Source organism: Anas acuta, chromosome 4 (assembly GCF_963932015.1).
Source record: "Anas acuta chromosome 4, bAnaAcu1.1, whole genome shotgun sequence".
Lineage (NCBI taxonomy): Eukaryota > Metazoa > Chordata > Aves > Anseriformes > Anatidae > Anas > Anas acuta.
In genome coordinates this window covers 27,321,295-27,342,078 of record NC_088982.1, presented here as the reverse complement: position 1 = coordinate 27,342,078, position 20,784 = coordinate 27,321,295, and the positions used below count along the sequence as shown (strand labels likewise).

General features: G+C 40.3%; 1 protein-coding gene across 7 annotated transcripts; it reads right to left on the bottom strand.

Moving 5' to 3' along the window:
• Positions 1 to 1,963: 1,963 nt before the first annotated feature.
• Positions 1,964 to 20,741, bottom strand: SPATA18 (spermatogenesis associated 18). Of its 7 annotated transcripts, none has more exons than XM_068680314.1 (12): positions 20,293 to 20,741; positions 18,293 to 18,398; positions 18,070 to 18,185; positions 16,416 to 16,534; positions 12,591 to 12,725; positions 11,793 to 12,024; positions 10,856 to 11,014; positions 10,139 to 10,314; positions 8,103 to 8,226; positions 7,692 to 7,736; positions 7,414 to 7,459; positions 1,964 to 6,970 (listed from the first exon to the last, which is right to left on the bottom strand). In XM_068680314.1, exons 1-12 carry the CDS (start codon positions 20,377 to 20,379, stop codon positions 6,963 to 6,965), a joined length of 1,353 nt encoding a protein of 450 aa, XP_068536415.1. In that variant the 5' UTR covers positions 20,380 to 20,741; the 3' UTR covers positions 1,964 to 6,962. The 7 variants fall into 7 exon arrangements, with proteins under 7 accessions (XP_068536415.1, XP_068536414.1, XP_068536417.1 ...); XM_068680313.1 differs by having other exon boundaries at positions 7,671 to 7,736; positions 20,293 to 20,738; XM_068680316.1 differs by lacking the exon at positions 7,692 to 7,736.
• Positions 20,742 to 20,784: the final 43 nt, after the last annotated feature.

The following is a 20,784-nucleotide window of genomic DNA, read 5'->3' as shown; positions in this document are numbered from 1 at the left end:
TCTGTATTTCAACATGTTTGTAGTGACATTTTTAGCATTTATTTCTCCTCTTGGTAAAGTGGATGTAAATAGTGATAAATAAGACTCTTCCCCTCGTAACATCAAGCACCAGGCAGTTTCTTTTATTGCTGCCAAGACTGCGAGGTTCGTTGTTAAACTCTGCTCCACCCCATGGTCATTTTCAGTAACAGCGGCACACACCACATGTGTTATAGCATCCACAGACACCGCTGTCATGTTACGTGTGCAAATGGATGGCCTAAACTCTGATTTTCTAAAATAACCGTGGGAGGCCTTTAGAGATGGAAGATCAAGAGTCCACAAAAAAATAGTATGGTGATGGATTGACGTTGTAGGAGGAAAAAATGACTCATCAGTTTGAAACAATTGAGAATATAAAGCTTATTATATTAATAATAATACTGAGGTCACATACTGAGGTATCAATATGTGGTGGAAAAGATTAATATTGTCCATGATCAATATGATCCTATACGGCATTTCCTGAAGGGACACTGCAATACTACAATGAAACTGATAAACGCCATGATCCAAAGCTCTTGCTGGACCTTATCCTGAATGCCGAGCACCACTCCCAGCCATCTGGGCTCAGGGAAGATGGATTAAAAGAGAAATGCACTCAGGGCCATTCAAGCAGGGTAATCAAGGAAATGAAGAGCTCTACCTCCAGAGGAGATGGAAAGGATTGGCTTTTTAGGACTAAAGAAACAAAAACTAGAGGAGAGATGATTGGTCTCCAGGAACACATTAGTAGGGCAAATGCCAAAGGAGGGAACGAGCACTCCTGCAGATAGAGAGCGATACTGGCAGCAGAACAAAGAGCTACGGCCTGGAAGTGAACAAATTTGGGCTGGGAATCAGAAGAAAGCTTCCAACTTTTTTTTCCAACACTGCAACGAGATAGCACATGGTGCAAAAGAAACTTATTTTTAAAGCAGCAATTAATAAGATTAAGGACACGATTAGCCAAAGCAGTTACAGTGATGGTCAGGCTCAGTGTTGCTCCTGCCAGCACCGTGCTGATGGCTCAGGAGGTGCAACTGAGCCTGTCTTCAATCAGAAAATCAACAGAAGGCACAGCTAAAGGCAGAGAGAGTGCTTCTGATTTAAAGACTTCACAAAATTACTAGGCAAACACCTCTTTCAATCGTGGAGAAAAACAGAGCCTTTCCAGCCAACCATTGCAACTGAACAATCTCTCAAAACAGAGCTGCTTTGTCACCTGATGTTCTTCTTGAACTAGATAAGAAGTAAAAACAGTTTAAAAAAATGGACAAATGCTGAAAGTAGTTCAATCACATTTTCAATGTGATTTTCAGTTCGGGGACAGTGGAGCATGTTAAGTAAAAATTATTTGAAAAATCAGACTATTACCAGTAAATACCATATCCTTTGGAAAGGCTTTTTTTTTTTTTTTTTTTTTTTTTTTTTTAATGACCCAAAACTTTCTAAGCAAAAACCAGCTTCTCTGAATAATGGATTGATAGCGATGCTTATTGGTCACATGTCAGGGTTTTTCCCATTCTTATCAGGCAGCAACCCTCACCAGATCACTCAGCGAGCTACCTCTCTGTCTGACATCTGTAGATCAGCTGCTCAGATCTGTAACATTTATACACGTATCTGCAAACCTCTTTCGGCTGCCTGCTTTTAAAACCACAATTGAAGTTAAAAAGTGCTTTTCTCGGTGCATAAGGCAACAGTGCCACCTCGTGGGAAGCGCTCTGCTTCCTGAGCAGCGCCAGGGGAGAGATCAACAGAGCTGGGATGCTGTGCCAGCAGTGGTACCTAGAAAAAACCACCACAGGCTCACACAGAGCAGATGTCACCCTGAGCTCTAGCACCCGATGCCCGTTTGCAGTAACACCCACTGAGATGCAGTTTATTTTAAGCTCCATGCAGAGCTGCCCAGGTGCTGTTAGCATAAAACACAAAGACAGCGTAGGCTTGGTGTTTTATTAATCCTCTAACAAACGAACCAATTCACAATCCAGTTTTGAGCTACTAGTTTAATACATGACATTTATTCAGGCTAATTGAAATGGAAACATTATTCACATTGCAGTTAGTAACCCCAGAAGATGACTGGGTGAGAACAACATATGGTACTGACTGGTTACAGATTAATCAACTGAAAACGGTGAAATTCAGAATTTCATATGCATTTCATTGATTTCATGGCTGAAGAACCTGAAGACAGTACTTCATTTAAACCACAAGCTCTTTAGGTCAAGCAATACACCATACACTGATTGAAAATGAAAACACTAATTGTATTTATACATAACAGACTGGTACAGCTCATCTGTGCCTGGTTTTGGTTAGGTAGGTTCCTGCCCAAATTACAGCTCCGTGTAGAAATGATCAAGTTTACCTTTTATTAACTGAGTCAGCCATAAGAGATACAAACTGCATGAAAGGTCGTAGGGCAAAATGTTTTCTGTGAATACAGGATGATGCTTCCAAATAATAAACGTTTGTCTTTGTCAGGCTGGTGTGTGTGCATGTATCACACAGGCAAGTTTTCACTGAAGGTCCTGAAAACAGTTTACAAAGGTGTTATATCCGCTTTATGTGACAGACTATATTCCTCTACTCAAAAAGGCTGAACGCCAGTGACCACAAAGAGAAGACAATAGCTTAAAATGATCCCTCTGTATAAATTGTTTCTGTTAAAACAATTCATTCGAATGCAGACCAAAGCATATTAAGAAAAAACAGATTCACAGGAAGCAATACTAGCAGTGCTAAATGGTATCTTTACACTGACACTTTGTTTTAAAACAGTTAACATTTCCTTAAGAACTATGTTTCTGCAAGGCAGAAAGGCTGTATTCTCAAAGCCAGAAGAAAATGTGAATACACTACCTACTTCATTTGCGTCATGCTTTGCTCTCCCAGAAGTTGTATTACAGGGTGAGCTCTAAGTCTGTGCTCTGCCTCGAGTGAAAGGTACAGCTTCTATGTAGCCAACACACCTGTAGATCAGTGAGAGCCTGCCAGCTTTGCTTACACGTGCTGTTTTAAGCTATCAAAAAACTGCTTCCAATTTTTCAACCATAAAATGAAATGTACATTTTAGTAAAATTGATTAGTATGCTGTATGACTGAAAGAAATGCAGTACAGTTCTGAAACTTAAAACAATCTGAACGCATGCTCATATAGCTGCAAGCCATAACAAAGTGATTTTCACTTCTTTAATACAATGCTAGACTACTTAGTGCTACAATAAGAAAATCATTGTGCAGTTAGTGCCAGTCAAAACTGGCTGGTGAAGGTTACATAAAGCTGAAGGACAGCATTTATTTCTGATGGAGCTGTTACTGGATGACAAACTTCTGCATTGCATACATGCAGTATAAAAATGAAGTTAACAGGCTCAAGTCTTGGATGATGTACAGGCACATGTTTCTCTAGGGAGCATTTGGATAATTGTTGCCTTCACATTTACTTTCTTGGAGCCGTGGGGTACGTTTGCTTTAACTTACCACTCATGTCTGGAGCCTCCCACAAGGCTGAACCAGCAGCACAACTCACAGCCACCTAGATTAAGAGGGAGGGCTCCATCAGCTCCCAATTTTGTTTCTCCTATGTTAGCAGAATCCATCTAAGATAAGATAATTTCTGAGTTTGAACCTTCATCGTGCAGTAGCAAATTTAGCTGAGCCATTTGTCCTCAGTATCTGCCAGCTAGGCATGAGTTTGCACTTCATGTCATTCAGCTGCAAATACTGAAGAAGGAAGGCTGAAGATATTTTGATGACATTGTATTTTCCCAGAAGCGTGTAATAAAATACCCACATCTTTAGACTAACTGGGAGTCAGGCTTTGAATTAAGCCAGACATCATCAGCCTTCACAAAGCTGACGTGTGGTAGGAATTCTCCAGCAACCTCAAAATCCCTTACAAACACGCAATGGTGTCCTACAAGAAAATCTTGGCCCACAGGTGGTGCTTTTTTACACCTTGTACAGTCTCACTTCCATCAGTTCATCTCCAAAAAGTTTAAATAAGCTCAAAATCTAACCTTATTTCTCCTGATTATCACTTTGATCATAGGTCATACTATTCTAAAACTCTCTTGTAAGATAAGCCTTACTGATTTGTTATTGGTCACCTGTTGGCATCCATCCTTATAGTACTGTTTCTACTTTGCTGCTTTTACAACTGTGGCATTACCCATTCATTTAGAGAAAATAATTAAAAAATAATAATGATCTTACGATTTAAAAAATTCTTATTAAAATATCAAGTCATTAATTTCATATTCATTCTCCATTCATTCATAGGGTCTTGCAAGCAATTATAAGAGTCCTTTATCAAAAGAAAAGTCCTTTGCAATAGTCTCTTACAAGCTGTTTTGCATTTGATGGTTAATTACATATAATCTTTATTGGTATGCATTCTCTGCAGTTCTCATGTGGACAGAAAGAAGCACAGGAGCTCTTAATGTCTAACATGACACCAGCAGCAATCCCCTGTCTGAGCAATGGATTTAATTGGCTATAAATCAGCTGCACCGGCAATAAGTACAAAACTATATTCCTATGAAAAGATGACTTGCTGCAAAGTACAGCAGAGTAGAGTAAGAATTGTTTAACTAAGTGCTACCATGCTGCAGACTTCTCACTTAGCTGAGAATTGTTTGCTCTGCTCTGAAACATTATGCAAAAAATTCCTAAAGCTTTGTCACTACAAAAACAAATCGTTAGTCATTTCACCGGTTTTCTATTTTACCAAGCACTAGGAATCTCTATTTTATAGCATTTTTAACACCTGTTCCTAGTGTCATCATAGGTGTGTGCAAGTCTGGAACTACCCTGCCTCTCATGCTTGTCAAGAAAAAACATACTTCCTTGGTGTGGTCTTAAGTTTTCTGAGTTGGTATGGAAACTTATTTCAACTCAAGAACAACACAGACATGCCTTGGTAATTACATGCAGAAGACAAAAAATATACTTTCCAGTTTAAAAAGACCTACATCTCTTCAGCCTTTCCTAATTAAAAGATTTTGTGGATTTCTCCATTTTGTTGCTCAAAACCATACTTGGGATATCTTATTATCTCCTGTTGCCACACAAGTTGCAGGTGCTCAGTTTTTCCACAACTGATGTTTTGAGTCATGAGATCAGTGCAGAAATATGCAGGTTTACTGCAAGCCCAGATCCATGGCTAAGACTAACAAGTTGGCTCTTAGAATATGAAACATCTCGCTTGGCATTTTCTCTTGTGACTTGCTCAGATAACAAGACAGTACATATATACATACACCATTCATTTTTCATTTATTCAGAGAATCTTCTTCATTTACTCAGAGAAGCTCTGTGAATGACCTTCTGTGCTCGGGACTGCATTTTGCTTTTACTGGTTCCTAACAGGCCTAATTCCAATGAAAACACATTTGTAGAACAAGAGGCACAGCTGATCCATGGTGCATGAGGGCCAGTGCTAGTCTGCCTGAAGTTTGTCCCTGTGCCAAAGAGCCTCGTGCCAAAGTCTTAAACCACACAAGAAGTAGAGAGAAAGAGCATGGACATGTAAATCTGTACAAGGGATCGTTCCAGGGATCACACAATTTGTTCCTGTAACATAATTTTAAGGACTAAACAATTTTAGAACTAATAAGAATATTTTTGTTCATGCTATTATAGGAATACTAATGAACTGTCATGTTCCACTGCATAGGCTACTGCAACAGGAGGCAGAAAGGATTTCTTCTTGATTCTAATATATCAAAAATTGCAGATGAATTCCAGGTAAGTTCCACAGTCCTTTGAAACATCAAGTATTGACTGGAATGAGATGGTGGATTTGATGAATTTTGTATCAGATCCATTGTGACAAATCTTATGTTTCTATGTAAAAACACAAGACAACCCCAAATGGCCCCCTTTGTGGCTTGTAGTTAAGGCTGGTCCTATAGACAAAGTTCAGAGAAAGACTACCAGTTCTCCAGAAGACAAAAATGCTGGTATTAAAATAAATTTTTACAAGTGGAACAACCAGTATTTAAAATGGAAGAATGAAAGCCTTTCAGGTCTTCAATTTTTACATTTAAGATGTGATAAATGCGCACAGTAAGTGATAACTGGGCAAGTTCTTCGACTGTGTTTATAGGAACTACTAATTTATCAGGCTAGTATGAAGTCCATCAAAAGCAATACTGAATAGATTACCTCAAGAAAATATTTCAGGCCTACATGTAGTCATTGGCACACTTTTAGAATACTTTAAGGTCCAAATTAGAAATGAATATAAAAAAAATGTAATTTAGAAAGGACTATTACTACTTTGCTAAAACCACACATCCATGCTTTCAAAAGTAAAAGTCAATAAAGTCCTGGAGACTGATAGAGTATTGGTAGTTTATCACTGTTCTGTGCGAGTTTTGCATTGTAGCTAGAAAATTTAGATTACTGAAAATTACTTAGAGATGTTTCAGAGGATGCTGAGACTTGCACATTACAAGCTGATTGCTGCTTTCTAAAACTGTAAACAAGCACCAGATAATTAAATTGTTTTCAAGTTAACAGCTAACCTCAACATGCTGTAACATTCACCATTTAGGTTACATTAACACCCTGTCAAACTGTATCATTTGGTATCTAGGGAAGCCATTCGAGGTGCAATAATTCTATCTCCATCCGTAAGATTACAGCATGGGTACCTCAGTGCTCTGTAAACTTTGATAATTAGTACAATCCTGTATTGCATGCAATTTGTTTTGTTTAAATCAGAAGTGTTGAATTAATTTCTAAAGTCCTAAATAAGCCTTCCATAATAACAAAAACACACAAAAAACACACAACATGTAACGCTCCTTTTGGAGGGACAATTGCTGTTCACATTGTTACATTTGAGGTATTCCTTGAAGAGGAGAAGGCACCAGCAAAGTTGATGGATCCAGATGTACAGAACCACAGAAACTTATCCAGTTATCTTAACGTCCTGTTGGAGAAAAATGCACATTTCAGTACAACTGTTTTTCCTAAGTCTCTAAACTCCCTTGGCTTCAGCGTGCACACATTCATACTGTTTGAGATCACCCTCACCTCTTTGGATTTTAAAAGGCATGAAGCCGGCAGGCATGCAGCTAACTGTATCTCTTGTGAGGAAGAGAAGTCTTATTACTATAGACCTGGTCATGGTAAAGGCAACCAGCAGAGACAGAGCATGTGACAGTGGTCTGAGTAGAGTAAAAAGCATCTTCCCACGCAGAAATTTCAGCCCTCTCCCACACACAGAGAAAAGGGCTACCCATTTTAAAAACAAGACTTGGACAAGCATTATAGAGTCAAAGACCTTCAGCATATTATTTCTTGTCTTTGCTCAGTCTTTCAAGGGCTTAATTTGAAAATCATGAGTCATTAAGTACTAATATGCCCACGTACTTGGGCTTCCGCTCCTCAGTGGTGAAGGACTGCGGCTTCGAGATAACTGCAAGACAAAAGGAAAAGGGAACTCAGATGTGCCATAATACTGTACACAAGAAAGGCATCTGGGAACCCATCAACATTCAGAAGATTTGCACACTTTACTACATCAGTGCAACTCCACTGGTACAACATAAAATTCAGCAAGTTCCTAGTTTCTCTGAGTTTAAAGTATCTGATGCTGTTTGCACCAACAGCATTCAGCTGGGGCTTACATGAGATAGAAGAGGACTCACGCTACGGCTCCGGCTTCTGCTTCTACTTCTGCTCCTGCGAGACCACTACAAGAGATGAGATTGGCAAACCTCTTTTGAGAGAGGGTATTTATTAAAGGCAGACTCTGCAAGTAGATATGTCATGCTGGAGACAAGGCGTGAGGACAGATTAAACACAGAGAATTTTCTTCCTAAAAAAAGGCTCTGCCAACAATCATACACCTTTTACTGCATGATGAATACACAATAAGGTAAATGGAACTATTCACCCTAAATACTGGATGAGGTTTTAAACCTAACCAATACATAATATATACCACTCCAGCCACATAGGGGGATAAAAAATAATCAAGAATTCATCTTTTTAAATTTGAAAAGAGAGTTAAAATCTAATGAATACCCTTAACACGTTTCCTAAGGAAAAGTACATACCAGAGCTCCTCTTTTGGTGACTGCCTCTCCCTTCACAATTACAACATCATTTTCCATCAGAGCAGGCCATACGTGATAAGCCACCAAAGCAGCTGTGAAATCAGAGTCCAAACTACGATGGTACCTGTAGAAACAGAATGTAAGACATGTCTGCATATAAGTGCCTAAAGATAAATATGAATCTTCGAGTTACCAAGGCAGAATATTAGTACAGCTCATAATCTTTCTTGACAGTATTCACATATCACAAAAATAAGTTTTCTTTAAGTGAACTTCCAGAAGTAATGCATTTGTAAGAGCGACTTAACAGAACATATTTTCTATTTATACAGTCACCTCAATAAAACCTTCTCCCACTTCAGCTGGCTGATAGGCTATGATATTCTTGCATATCCCCAACAAAAGTCAAGGTCTTAGGACCACTGACTAAATCTCCTGAGCAGCATTTTGGCAGTCAGTCATCCTATCTTCTTGAAATTTCTTGTCAAAACAAGATCCATATAAAGGACATTAAAGAAATGCCCAAGATACTAAGATGTAAATTTATGGCCAAGATTACGTGACACGAGAGGCAATTTTATTAGCAAGATCTTCAGATACTGATAACAAAATATTGACTTTTCCAAAAATGATTTGGAAAGGCTGTAGTAATGCAGCAGATATCTTACCCCCATTACCTCCCAAGTCTACAAAATTGGCTGAATAATACATATATGGTTTGGTGAATTCAAATTCAAAACAATTACCAGATAACTGAAACAGAAAGTAGCAATGCATATATACATTAGTAATGTATATAGAATAGTAATTCGTAAGAACAATGTCATAAACAGGAATGAAACTCTGCTGGAGGAAGGTATAAGGTAAAATGAGGGTTGGCCAGCCCTTCTATAGAATGGCATTGCACCTGACTAACACACCTATTTCAATTTCCACAAGTTTTGCTCCATTTAAGTGTAGGACACACATGATATACATGTAAAAATATTTATGCCACATATCTATCCATACAGACAGTTATATGTATGTGTGTATGCACACACACACACACCTCCCACAGCAGCACATGTAAACACGTACACCCATTTTTTTGAAGGCCATACACATCAAGTAGGTGGCAAAAGTATCCCAAGACAATACTCTAGCATTGCTACCTTCTTAATTCAGAAAGTTGCTTTGGGTATCAAATAGCTAACTGCCCAATATTTGGACAGGACCATTAACTAGTTAACAACTTTGTACTCTGTTGAAGGACTACTTTTACCTTCCCTACTTCTCTCATTGGTTTCTCAAGCTCTCTCCTATATGGGATCCATTCTATTTTAAATTATTATTAGAAACCTCCTCATTTCTGTGGCATCTCTTGCTTTCAGAAGCAGTGTTTTTTTGGAGCTATCTCATTAGTTTTCTTGAAGGCCCAGGAGTACCCTACAGTTCTGTCAGCTAACAAAGCAGCCAGTCCTAACCCCATGGTAAAAAAAGAAAAACTATGTTACTGTTTCTTTAAACAAGAATCATGTTTCTAAAAGGCATTTTCCTTTTTGCTCAACTTTAAAACAGAAGAGACAGGAGTGTATTAAGATCCGTACGTCATGCAGCAGCCACAGCACATGTTGATGATCAGGCACTTACAGCCAGACCTCAGTAGAAATGACTTTTACCAAATGGGCCAAAAAGACAGAGCAAAGATGCAAGCATTTTTATAAACAGAGAAGGCAGACAGAGACTAAGCAGGAAAGGAAATATGATAATTTTCCTCTTAAACGATAAATGAAATAAACTCAAAGAGACAAGTTTATCCAGAAAATTGTTCTGCTATTCATTAAACAAGCTATTAACACTGGTCTACATCCTGGCATTTATATACCATTATAAACCTTAAAGACATACCGAATAGAAAATAGACCAGGAATATTTGCCCCAAATTAATGTTCATCAATCTTAAACCTTCACATTAATTAGGAAAGAAGTAGACTATACAACCTGGTGGATTTTTTTTCCATCTTTGTCTTCTAAAGAAAAAAAAGAATTCTTACTTGGTCTCACTGAAGAGTTCGCCATCTATACCAAAGGCAATATCAAGAGGAGGGGTGAGGGTCTGCATTGAAAAAGCCACACGGCAGAGCTCTCGAATCAAACTGCTGATCACAATGAAATCGACTTCTGGTGGGAATGAAATCTTTGGGTTCATGTTCATGGAGCGAATTACTTCCTGAAAATAAACACAATTGAAATAATCTGAACTCACTAACATTTTTGTTCATGAGGAAGTGTGGAAACCCCTCCTAAATGTGCCTCTCAGCTTTGACACACTTAAAAATCAGTATAAAAGACCCCCAGAAATGTTATCTTAGGCTATTCGAGAAAGCATTAGCATCAGAAAGAATGTGCTGTTGTTTTAGAAGTAGTGTGAGCTACATCATTGACATCAATCTTAAGAAGGAGATACAGTTTTTCAGCACAATGTAAAATTTAAGAAACACTAAAATTTACCTTATATTTACTTGATTAATACAGTTACACTGTATCTTGTCAACAAAATTATTCTGACAGAAACAGACATAGTCAGAGGCAAATAAAACAAGTGATAAGGCCGTGCTGCAATATTATTTTGGAAAATAAATTGCTACAAGACAAAATCCATGCAATACACTTCTCTTCCTACTCCAGACTATGGTTAATTTCTAGTTAGCTCCTCCAAAGTTAGCTCCTGAAATAGAATAACACATCCCTTCCCCAGCACGCTAACTTACATTGACACTGGCTTGAACATCGTACAGATCCTCGTGGCGAACAATATAATCCAGGACAGTGTCTTCAAGTGACTCAAGCTCTGTGTGACCTAAAGACAGAGTCTTTCTTACACGCATTTTGAATTGCCTGTAGGCCATCTTCGCTGTTTGGAAAGACTCCTGGAAATGTACAAAACATCTAGTTTAATCCAGGAGATTGTGAGGTTAGATATTTAGCAACAATCTGAAACAATGAACTTAGACCAATATCATAGCTTTAAGGAGGAAGATAAAACACTGCTGTAGAAGTGAAAGTTAAAAAATAGTCCTCCATTTAGGAGGACTTGTCTTTAAACCAAGTGTGAGTTATTTTTCTGAAGACAGGGTTAAGAAGCTTCCTACCTAAGCTATTTCTATAAAGGATTCCCTCACATACACACACAGAATCAATGGAATTACATTTGGAGATGTCAATAACATAATTTAATATTTGCATTTTATGTGCCACAGCCAAACATGTCAGACAGTACCACTCATCTGTTGGGAATAAACATTGGTTCAGAGGGTGTAAAGTGACTGGAAAATGTGGAAAAAAAATGCACTAAGTTAAACATGCTTGGGATCATATACATTAAAAGGGTCACTGCCTCTCTGATACGCTGATTTTATAGACAAGAAAATTTGCAAACAAATTTATTCAGGCTGAGTTTGTAGTAAGTGTGAGGGATATAAGTAATTTCAAGGAACCCAGCAAAACAGAAAAACACATAGCTGCAGGTAAGAGGAGAGCATGATATGGAAGTCTTTCCAAAAATATTAATTTAAAAGCAGCAGTGCTTTTTAGTGCAGGAACCATCTACTTTTGAAAGCCATTCAGAGTCTTCCTATGTCTTAATCTAATCTAGTCACAGTATTTTACAAAACTCTTCTGTGAAACAAGAAACAATTTTGTCCTTACCACAGCTGCAGTGTATATTATCCTCTGCACCATCTCTTTGTCGGTGATATATGTCCTCAGAAGGGTCTCTGCATCCAGGCGTTCATTAGCATAGATGTCACCAAAGCGAGCCACCAGGCAGGCGTGACGGGAAGCATTTGTCCGCCTGGCTCGGCCAGGTGAGCAGCTCCTCAGGGGGAGCGGGCTGGGCGACCTGCTGCGTCTTGGGGAAGGAGAGCGGCTCCGCACAAGTCTAGGAGAGGTGTGTAAAGAGAGAGGTGGGTAAGACAAGATAGAGACGTAAAGCTGCAGATTATTAGCTTAGCATGAAGGAACTTGTGTCAGTACATCTTATAGGATACATCTGGAATGATAAAATTCAACTGACTCCAAAACTGTATGTAGCCATGCACTGTGTTCTGCAGAAACATACTTAACTATTAAAACTTGAGAGGTTTGTTTGTCTTCCAGTACCACTGAAGAGCTGTAAAGTCCAAGAAATGAGAATATAATAATAATTTCTGCCCCATAAGGGTACAGTATGCACAGAGGACTTATAAACAAAAACTAGCCACCTGTTCCTGTACAGTTGCTCTGTCTATTTTGTAAAGCTGCTTTCTTTGCTGTAAGCTCAACATTACTGTTCAAATTTAAAATACTGGGCACTAGGATAAATCAGTTGAAGTGTTTACAATCCTTTACAACAAAGTACAGAAGTTTAACTTTTCTTCATGCTTCAATTTAAAATGAGGAGAGAATTCATGCTGCCTAACTTGAACAATTTCTCCAATCCAGTTACTTCTCCGGATAAGGCCCTACCTGCTCTGGAGAACAGACTTTTTGGCATCCAGGATAGAAATCTCATCCCGCAGCATCTGAATCTGCTGCTCATAATCATTCCAAGGATCTAACCTCCTCAGAGAGTCCTCCTCTCGGACACGGGAATCCTTCAGACTTAACCACATGGAATAAAGTTAGTCACAAGATGTCCTTCTACCAATGCAAACCAGCTATCAATTAATCCTTAACAAATAAGAAGAGAAAAACAGGAGAAGTATTGACCAAGCCAGACTCCTTATGCTGAAATACTGTGAAATTAAGTGCTAAAAACTCCAAAGCATACTCATAACTACACTTTAAAGAGTAAAGGTGCACTGTAGCAAGAGGCTGAATACACCAAATTGTGTTACAGGAAAGATCACTAACTTCTGGTGTCCATGCACTAGCCCATATGATCAGGCCTGAGAAAGACTTGTTTGTTTCTCATATTTAACATCGTTGAGAGTCAGAAATGTAGGACAGAAAACTGAGCTGACTTGGTTTTACCTCAGGTCCTCAGGTTCTTTTCCTTGATGGAATATCCAGTCAGAGGATGTCAGTAATTGTGTTCTTCATCAATATCAGAAGCTAATGATTCCTCTCTTGCTTCTCCCCATATAAAAAATGTTTCTCAAACATCTGCAGACAACCAGCTAAGCAAGTTTATTTTCTATCATTTACTTAATGTTAGGAACAGGTTCCACGGGAAGGCACAAAGATGATCAGAGGGCTGGAGCACCTCTCCTACAAAAAAAGGCTGAAAGAGCTGGGGCTGTTCAGCCTGAAGAAAAGAAGATTTCAGGGAGAGCTCATTGCCGCTTTTCAGTACTTAAAATGGGACTTATAAAAAGATGGAGAGCAACATTTTACTCAACCAGATAATGAAAGAATAACAATAAATGGTTTTAAACTAAAAGAGTTTAGATTAGATTTAAGAGTTTAGTTTAAACTAGGAGATTTAGATCAGAGGTTAGGAGGAAATTCTTCACTCAGAGGGTGGTGAGGCACTGGCACAGGTTGCCCAGAGGAGCTGTGGATGCCCCATCCCTGGCAGGGTTCAAGGCCAGGCTGGATGAGGCCCTGGGCTACCTGATCTACTGGGTGGCATCCCTGCCTATGGCAGGGGGTTGGAACCAGAGGATCTTTAAGGTCCCTTCCACCCCGAGCCATTCTGTGATTCCACGATTCCATGCAGTCTGCATTAAGACCCATTCATGGAAGTTCTGAGGGGCTTTGTTCTCAGCTAATTGCTTTAATCTGGAAGACAGTAGTCGGGTTACATCTAAGAATCAAGGAGTTATATGAGCTGCTTTTCAACCAACAAATCAAAAGAGGCCATTTTATGGAAATACAAGTTTAGTTTTTTGAATGGATACACAAGGCATAATATCTGAAGCAATGGCTTTCCTGGCAGAGGTTCCACAGATGAAATCTGACAATCAGTATTATTCCAGAAACAACGATAGATACCCAGAAATGAACAAGTGATACTCAACTTCATATAGAAGTTGTGACCATAATGACCTGAAGGATTTTTCTTTGTTCATCTTTACTGGGATTAGCTCATCCCCTTAATTGCCCTAAAATGAAGGAAACTCATGGGCAGTTATACCTTCCTACAGGGAAAGATCCAAGCCAGGTCTCCTTCATTCTGAAGTGCATTAACATTATTTAACTACAAGGCTGCGAGCATTTTTTATAAACAAGTATTTCTTTTCTTGAAGTGTCAATTATCACAAGAATTCACATGCTGTTGGAAGAATTTCTACTAACTTCATGTTGTTTTCTGATACTATAACCAAAAACAAAAAAAATCTAGGCTACATTTCATGAGCATGAAGAATTATTACTGCTTCCAGAAGTTCCTATAGATCAAGCCACAAAAGAAAATTAAAGATTACTGTATTGAAGTGAAACGGTAGGTCCCCCAGGTGCACTATTACTGATCCAGATTAACTCCCCAGATGTGACCAAAACACTTAGAAACTCAAAAAACATTTTTAAAACAGAGACAGCAACGGTACTAATATCCACATCTATTTCTGTGCAGAGAGGCAAAAGGATTTGGAAAGCACAGTCTGAAAGAAAAAGCCATTTAAAGAACCTTATCTTAAGATGGACAAAAGACATTTCATTCTCTCTAACACATGTGCTGCTTCCAAGAGCATCATAGACAGAAACCTTTGTTTGCAACTTGCTGCATTCAGAACCTGGATCTCTCCTATTAACTTCATCTACAAGACTCAAATACTTGATAGCTGCTCATCTCAAAGTAACTTTTCATCTAGTCTAAAGAGAAAAGGGTACAAGTTCAGCAAGAATAAGGGTTCTTCTCACATTTAATTTATGTTAATTCTTCCTATAATGCAAAGGAAAAAAAACAAACAAACAAAAAAAAAAAAAAAAAAAAAAAAAAAAAAAAAAACATGTCCAGAAGCTAGACCTGTTTTTCCTCTGTAGCTTAGGACAGTGTAAAATAAACAGAATTCACTCGGGTAGATGACAGACTGCCTCTGCATGCTGACATCTGCCACAAATACTCTAAAATTAAGATTTTTCTTATGCTGCTCTTAGCTGAATAATTTCAATCTTCTGCTGCCGGAAGAGTAGTGGCTGATTTGGTCTTTGTCTTCAAGAGCCAACTGGGTTTGTGCCAGGCTGCAAGAAACATTAATAACCTTCATGGTAAGGGCAGAGATTCTACCAGAGAATTTAATGTGACAAATCGACTATGTCAGCAGACCAAGTCTGTATCAATGTAACATACAAAAACCATCACAGTGGGCTTTGTGCAGGCTGTCAGCACACAAGCAGTGTGTAAGGGTCATATCTGACTAAGCAATAACAGAATTATTTTGCTACAACTGTTTATTTTTCATTAAGGCTCAACTGCAGTTGCTCCATCTATTTCAACAATTTATAGCACTCAGAATGACTTCACTGTCCATAAATGGGGTACTGAGAGACTTCTTTCATAGTCAAGAATCAAAATGTCTGCATTTATACACGATGAGGCATAACAGATACTAACATGAAAGCAGGAGATATCTGCAAGATTAGGATACAGAATGAAGTATTCTTTCTATTGAATCTCTTTCCTCAAATCCAGCTTGTGCAGCTTGCAGTCTTGAGAACATGATATTCTTGGAACCATTTAATAAATACGTTATTTTATATCACTTTTTGTATCAAAAAGGCCTGTGAACATTCATTGTTCTTGTGCTAGCAGAATGCATGAGAACATGTCTGTCACATGGAGCCACCTCTGAAATGTCCTTGGAGGTGGCACTAACTGGACCAATTTGTTTCTGAAGCAGATAAATCACTCCGAGACTACAGTGCTCCACCAAGTGTTTCATGCAACTGGATGACAACTGTTCAGTCCTAGTGACTTACATGAAAACTCTCTTTCTTCCTCCATCTGAGTTTTGATCTTATTAAATATTTACATGCAATTACATACCGTAACTAGTTATGATGTGGTCCTTCAATAATGGTTGCACTATACCTACTCAATTGATTTTTATCAGTGTTTGCTCAGCATACAACAGTCTGTCAACTATAACCAGTCCTTTTATCTGGAACACTGTTCCGTTTCCCAACTCTTCTGCCAGAAGCAAAACCTACCAAGTCAGTTGATGAAAGCAAGTCTGATTATATCATCTGTACCCTACTTTGGGCAAACACAGACAACCCAGAGCCTAGACATATTTTGAAGCACCGATTTTAAGCCTGAAAGAAAACACTGTACAAGTCTCTATCAGTATTTAGATGTCAAGAGAAAAATATTGAAAAGAAAAAAAGAGTTGCAGTTAATTTCCCTACTCTTGTTGCACTTGGTCGAGCTCTAGGCGCGTTGAAGTGAGTTCTTCCTGAAGTTCTTGCAGCTGAAAAGTCTGACTGGTGGCCAGTTGCCTCAGCTGCCTCTCTTTCTCAACTGAATCCTGAAATGAAACACAAAATGGCACTGCTTGACCATTCTACCTTACAAAACACTTCAACAACGTAGTGTAGCATTATTAGCACACACCTTTCTAAACATTTCTATAAAGATCATTTCCAAGGTAATTGAAAACAGAAGCAATTGTATACCTTCTAGAGACATAAGCAATAACTCCAAGGTGCACAAAATACTTAATTGTATTAGGAAAAATATTCACTTCACTTACACCTCATAATCGAGACCACAGAAGGTCTGCATGTGCATATTTATTATCTGTGTACGCACCATCTGCACATAGTGTTCTTGCACATGTGATAACAGTTTTTCTTAATAAAGTGTTCTGACCGACTATACCATCAACTCAAGTGAAGTTTTGGGGCATTCCTGTACACAGGATAACAGAAAACGTTATTAGAACAGATCAGGCAGCCACTGTACTTCAAGAAGCACATTGCTGTACATGCAGCCATGCCTTTAACACCCTACAGATTTGACTCATACTACCAGATTCAAATAGGCAGCTGTGCAGCAGGCTTTTCTTTGTATTTTGAATGTCATGTCCAATGACAAACCCGTAACAGGTACATAGTCATTTAATAACACCATAATTTTACATTTTGCTTTTCGTCAGACCCCTACTCCTGCAGCACACTAGAATCTGAGGGATCCACTAAGGGATATTACTTTTCATTTGTCTTTATCTTACTTGTGAAAGACTTTGATAGAAGAGGTCTAAAAATGAGAAGTTGGAGAGCATGGTAACATCACTGCCAGATCCCAAGATCTTCAACATTTTCCCCTTGTCTACATCAGCCTACACTCTTATTTTCTTTCAAAGCACACAAGCATGGAGCAACAGCAGATCTGTCTTCTCCTCCAAAGTGCTAGTAATATGACCCTTTTGGTAAATACTAAGTACATACCAACTCCAGATCTCAAGTCAGGCATGTGGTGGTATCATGATGGATATGAGCACTTTCTTTTTCCCCTCTAGAGATTATTATAATGCTTGGATACTCAGAAAATATTTTTTCTTAAATAATAATAATAATAATAATAATAATAATAATAATAATAGGAGCTCACTGATGGAAGTATGGGGTTTTATACACACCTTCAGCTTACATCTGGATTTTTACATACCGATAAATTTTTACCAACAGATATATGGTGTAAATGCTACTATAACATCTTGGCAAGTGTAAATGTAGCTAAATTCTTTGCCTAGAAAAGGAAAGCTGTACAAAAACATTGCTTCTCTTACCACGAAGATTCATCCATATTGCCATTCTTTATTATGAAACAGCACGAGCTCTGGAGGGCCAGAAGTAACCATAATGACCTCTTTGATTTCCCATTCAAAGGAGATGTAAGATGAGACAGAACAACAACATAGCTGTCACCATGAGCAACCAATAACATATTTCATTAAGCAAAATCAGGGAGGGATGCTATTGTTAACAGAAAGTGATTAGTGCTCTCCTGCAGGCATAAATTTACACCATTCTATTTCCTTAAAATAAATTTCCTGCGTACCTGAATGAAAGAGAGGCCGCTTTCAAAGAGCCCTCCTGAAGTAGCACAGGAAAAACAAGTTCCTAGCCATGGCAGAAGACGAGTTTTTATTGTTTCTACACCTGCATAGTGCCCACCTAAGAAAATACAATCATTAAGAAACTGTGAGAACACCTACAGAGGAAGACAGAACTGGAAAAGATGACACATGAAATGTGTTAGTACAGAAAAGGCACTGATTTACCTTCTCGAGACGTTTCATTGAGGATTGTGAAGAGCTGCCCTTGAATCACAGAGTTCATTTCTATTATTTCACAGCATCGGTTCAGATTCTGATCACAGGTATTAATCTGTAAATTAATGTGTATTAATATATCTGCCTGAGGTTTCCTGCATAGAATGACTCCAGTTATGATCACAGTATTAAAGGGTTGTTTGGGGGGTTTTTGTTTGTTGCTTTTTGGTTTTGTTTCCTATAATTATATCTTCTCATCCTTTTCTTACTGCATCATCTAGAAAACCCATCTTCAAAAGTGTCACGTTGTTAATAGGCACACAGAGAAGACATCAAAACTCCTAACACCCTGTTAATTCACCACTGGGGAAAACGTATTCCTTTCCCCAGTAATAAAGAAGATGCAACCACAAATAAATCTAAAAGAAAGATCATAAAGATGGGTTAAAATCTTTCAACACAGAATTTAGCATAACAAGATAGATTATTAGATGAATAAAACATCAGTCCAAACTATGACTTTGTGTATTAGCTGAAAGAACACAGATAAAGCTGTTATCTTGCTTTATCAACAGCCATGAGGCCTCCACGCAATTTTGCTTGATTTTTAAGAGTTATCAAGTGAAATAAAAAAGAATCGAGAATGGGCAAACCCCAGCATTAAGCCAAGGAAACAACAGAACAGTAAAGTTGCACCACTTTCAGCAAATACAATTCTAAAAGAGAGTGATGGAGTCCAGGAAGCTACTGCACCTGCCAGGGAAAAAACAAAAACAAACACACACACACACACTTCGTACCCACCACCTTGACCTTTATCCATAGCCTGGGTATCACCTTCAACTTGGATCACTCACCACATGGTTCCATATGCTTTTTAGGAGCTTTGAAAATAGGCACAGTTCTTGCCCATGCCCCAGTCACCCCGCACTGTGATGGCTGTGGCGTGCTTTCCTCTGTCCTCCAGGAGCAGTCTCGCCCTGCTAACATCCACCAGAGCACTACTGCAAATTGCATTTTTCCAGCTCATTACACTGACATGACACCCACAGTGCTCCCATCTGCCAGCTCCTCTCACCACAGCAGACTCAAGCTGCTCCTCTTTGCTTCCCATGACCTCGGGGACTACCCTCACCTACCTTCCTTTACCATGGGGAGCTCAGCTCCTGCTACGATCAGCCACCCCCAAGGCCCATCTCCACCATCCTTTTGCAAGACTAATGCAAGTGCTTCTGTTCTCCCTCTTCCAGCACCCTGCACTCTGCGGTGTCTTTACCAGCTACCTACAGACTCCTCCTTAGTCCCGTCCTTTGCCATGCACCCTGCAGAAAGGCTACCGGGCACTGTAACGCCTACATGTGAGGAGCTGACTTGAGAAGGCTGCAGCTCTGCTCAGCGCCCTCACTCACTGACTGCAGCAGGGCCAGTGCTCTGAGGCATCAGAGACATGGGGATATAGGAGTGAGGATCCTGTCCCGACTGCTTTTGCTGAGAGAATTTAGGATTTTCAAATCTCGGTTCCCTTTCTCACCTCACCTTCCCCTAAATTTAAACTCTTTTCTCCTGTTTCCATTGTAGCACCTCCTCGGTCCCCTGTTCTCTTACCCTGTGACCCTGTTCAGCCTGTCACGCCTGCCTGCAGCTGCCTTCCTCCCTGTCCCTGAAATCTCAGAGTCAGGGAGTTGTGAAGGTTGGAAAAGCCCTCCAAGATCATCTGGTCCAACCAAAACTACCACCAATGTCACCCACTGAACCACGTCCCTCAGCACCACGTCCAGCCTTTCCTTGAACACCCCCAGGGGCGATGACTCCACCATCTCCCTGGGCAACCCGTCCCAGTGCTTGGCTGCTCTTTCTGAGCAGAAACACCTCCTCATTTACAACCTGAGCCTCCCCTGGCGCAACTTGAGGCCATTCCCTCTCCCAGTCCATCCCAGCAGGGGCACCGGCGCTGCTGCCCCGCGGGGCCCCGGGGAGAGGCGGCCGAGGGGGACGGCGGCTGCCCCCACCTCGTAGTCCCGGTACCAGTTCTCCAGCTTCTCCTGCAGCAGCCGGCAGCTCTCGGCGCTCACCAGCCTCCTCAAGCTGTCGGCCATGGCTGGCCGGCAGCTCGCCCGAGGGCTGGGGCCGGGCTCGGGCCGGGCTGCTCGGTTTGCCCCGTCCCGTCCTGTCCCCCCCCCCGGGAGCCCCCGGCGGGCGGCACGGGGGGCGCTGGTTGTGCCGGCCCGGCCCCGGGCTCGCCGCTGCGGGCGGGGTCGCGGCCCCGCCGCCTTTATAGCCGCGATTGTAACGTGGGGCTCGGCCCGGCTGCCACGGCGACGAGGGCAGGGCGCGCCTCCGTTGTGGTAACGGGGCGGCAGCCCGGGGACACGGCACGGCACGGCACGGCACAGGGCTCCGGGCAGCGCTGCCCTGCGGCTGAGGAGGAGGAGGCGGTGGTGCAGGAGGCAGAGTTTCGTGGCGTTTCCCCATGCTGCGCTCTAAAATGGCATTTCCCAACG

Coding starts and splice junctions, on each gene's coding strand:
- SPATA18 (XM_068680320.1), bottom strand. CDS start 20,379: ATGGCCGACAGCTTGAGGAGGCTGGTGAGCGCCGAGAGCTGCCGGCTG. Junction 11,015..11,792: donor TAATATACACTGCAGCTGTG/GTAAGGACAAAA, acceptor GTACATTTCCAG/GAGTCTTTCCAAACAGCGAA. Junction 7,737..8,102: donor TCACCAAAAGAGGAGCTCTG/GTATGTACTTTT, acceptor CATCTCTTGTAG/TGGTCTCGCAGGAGCAGAAG.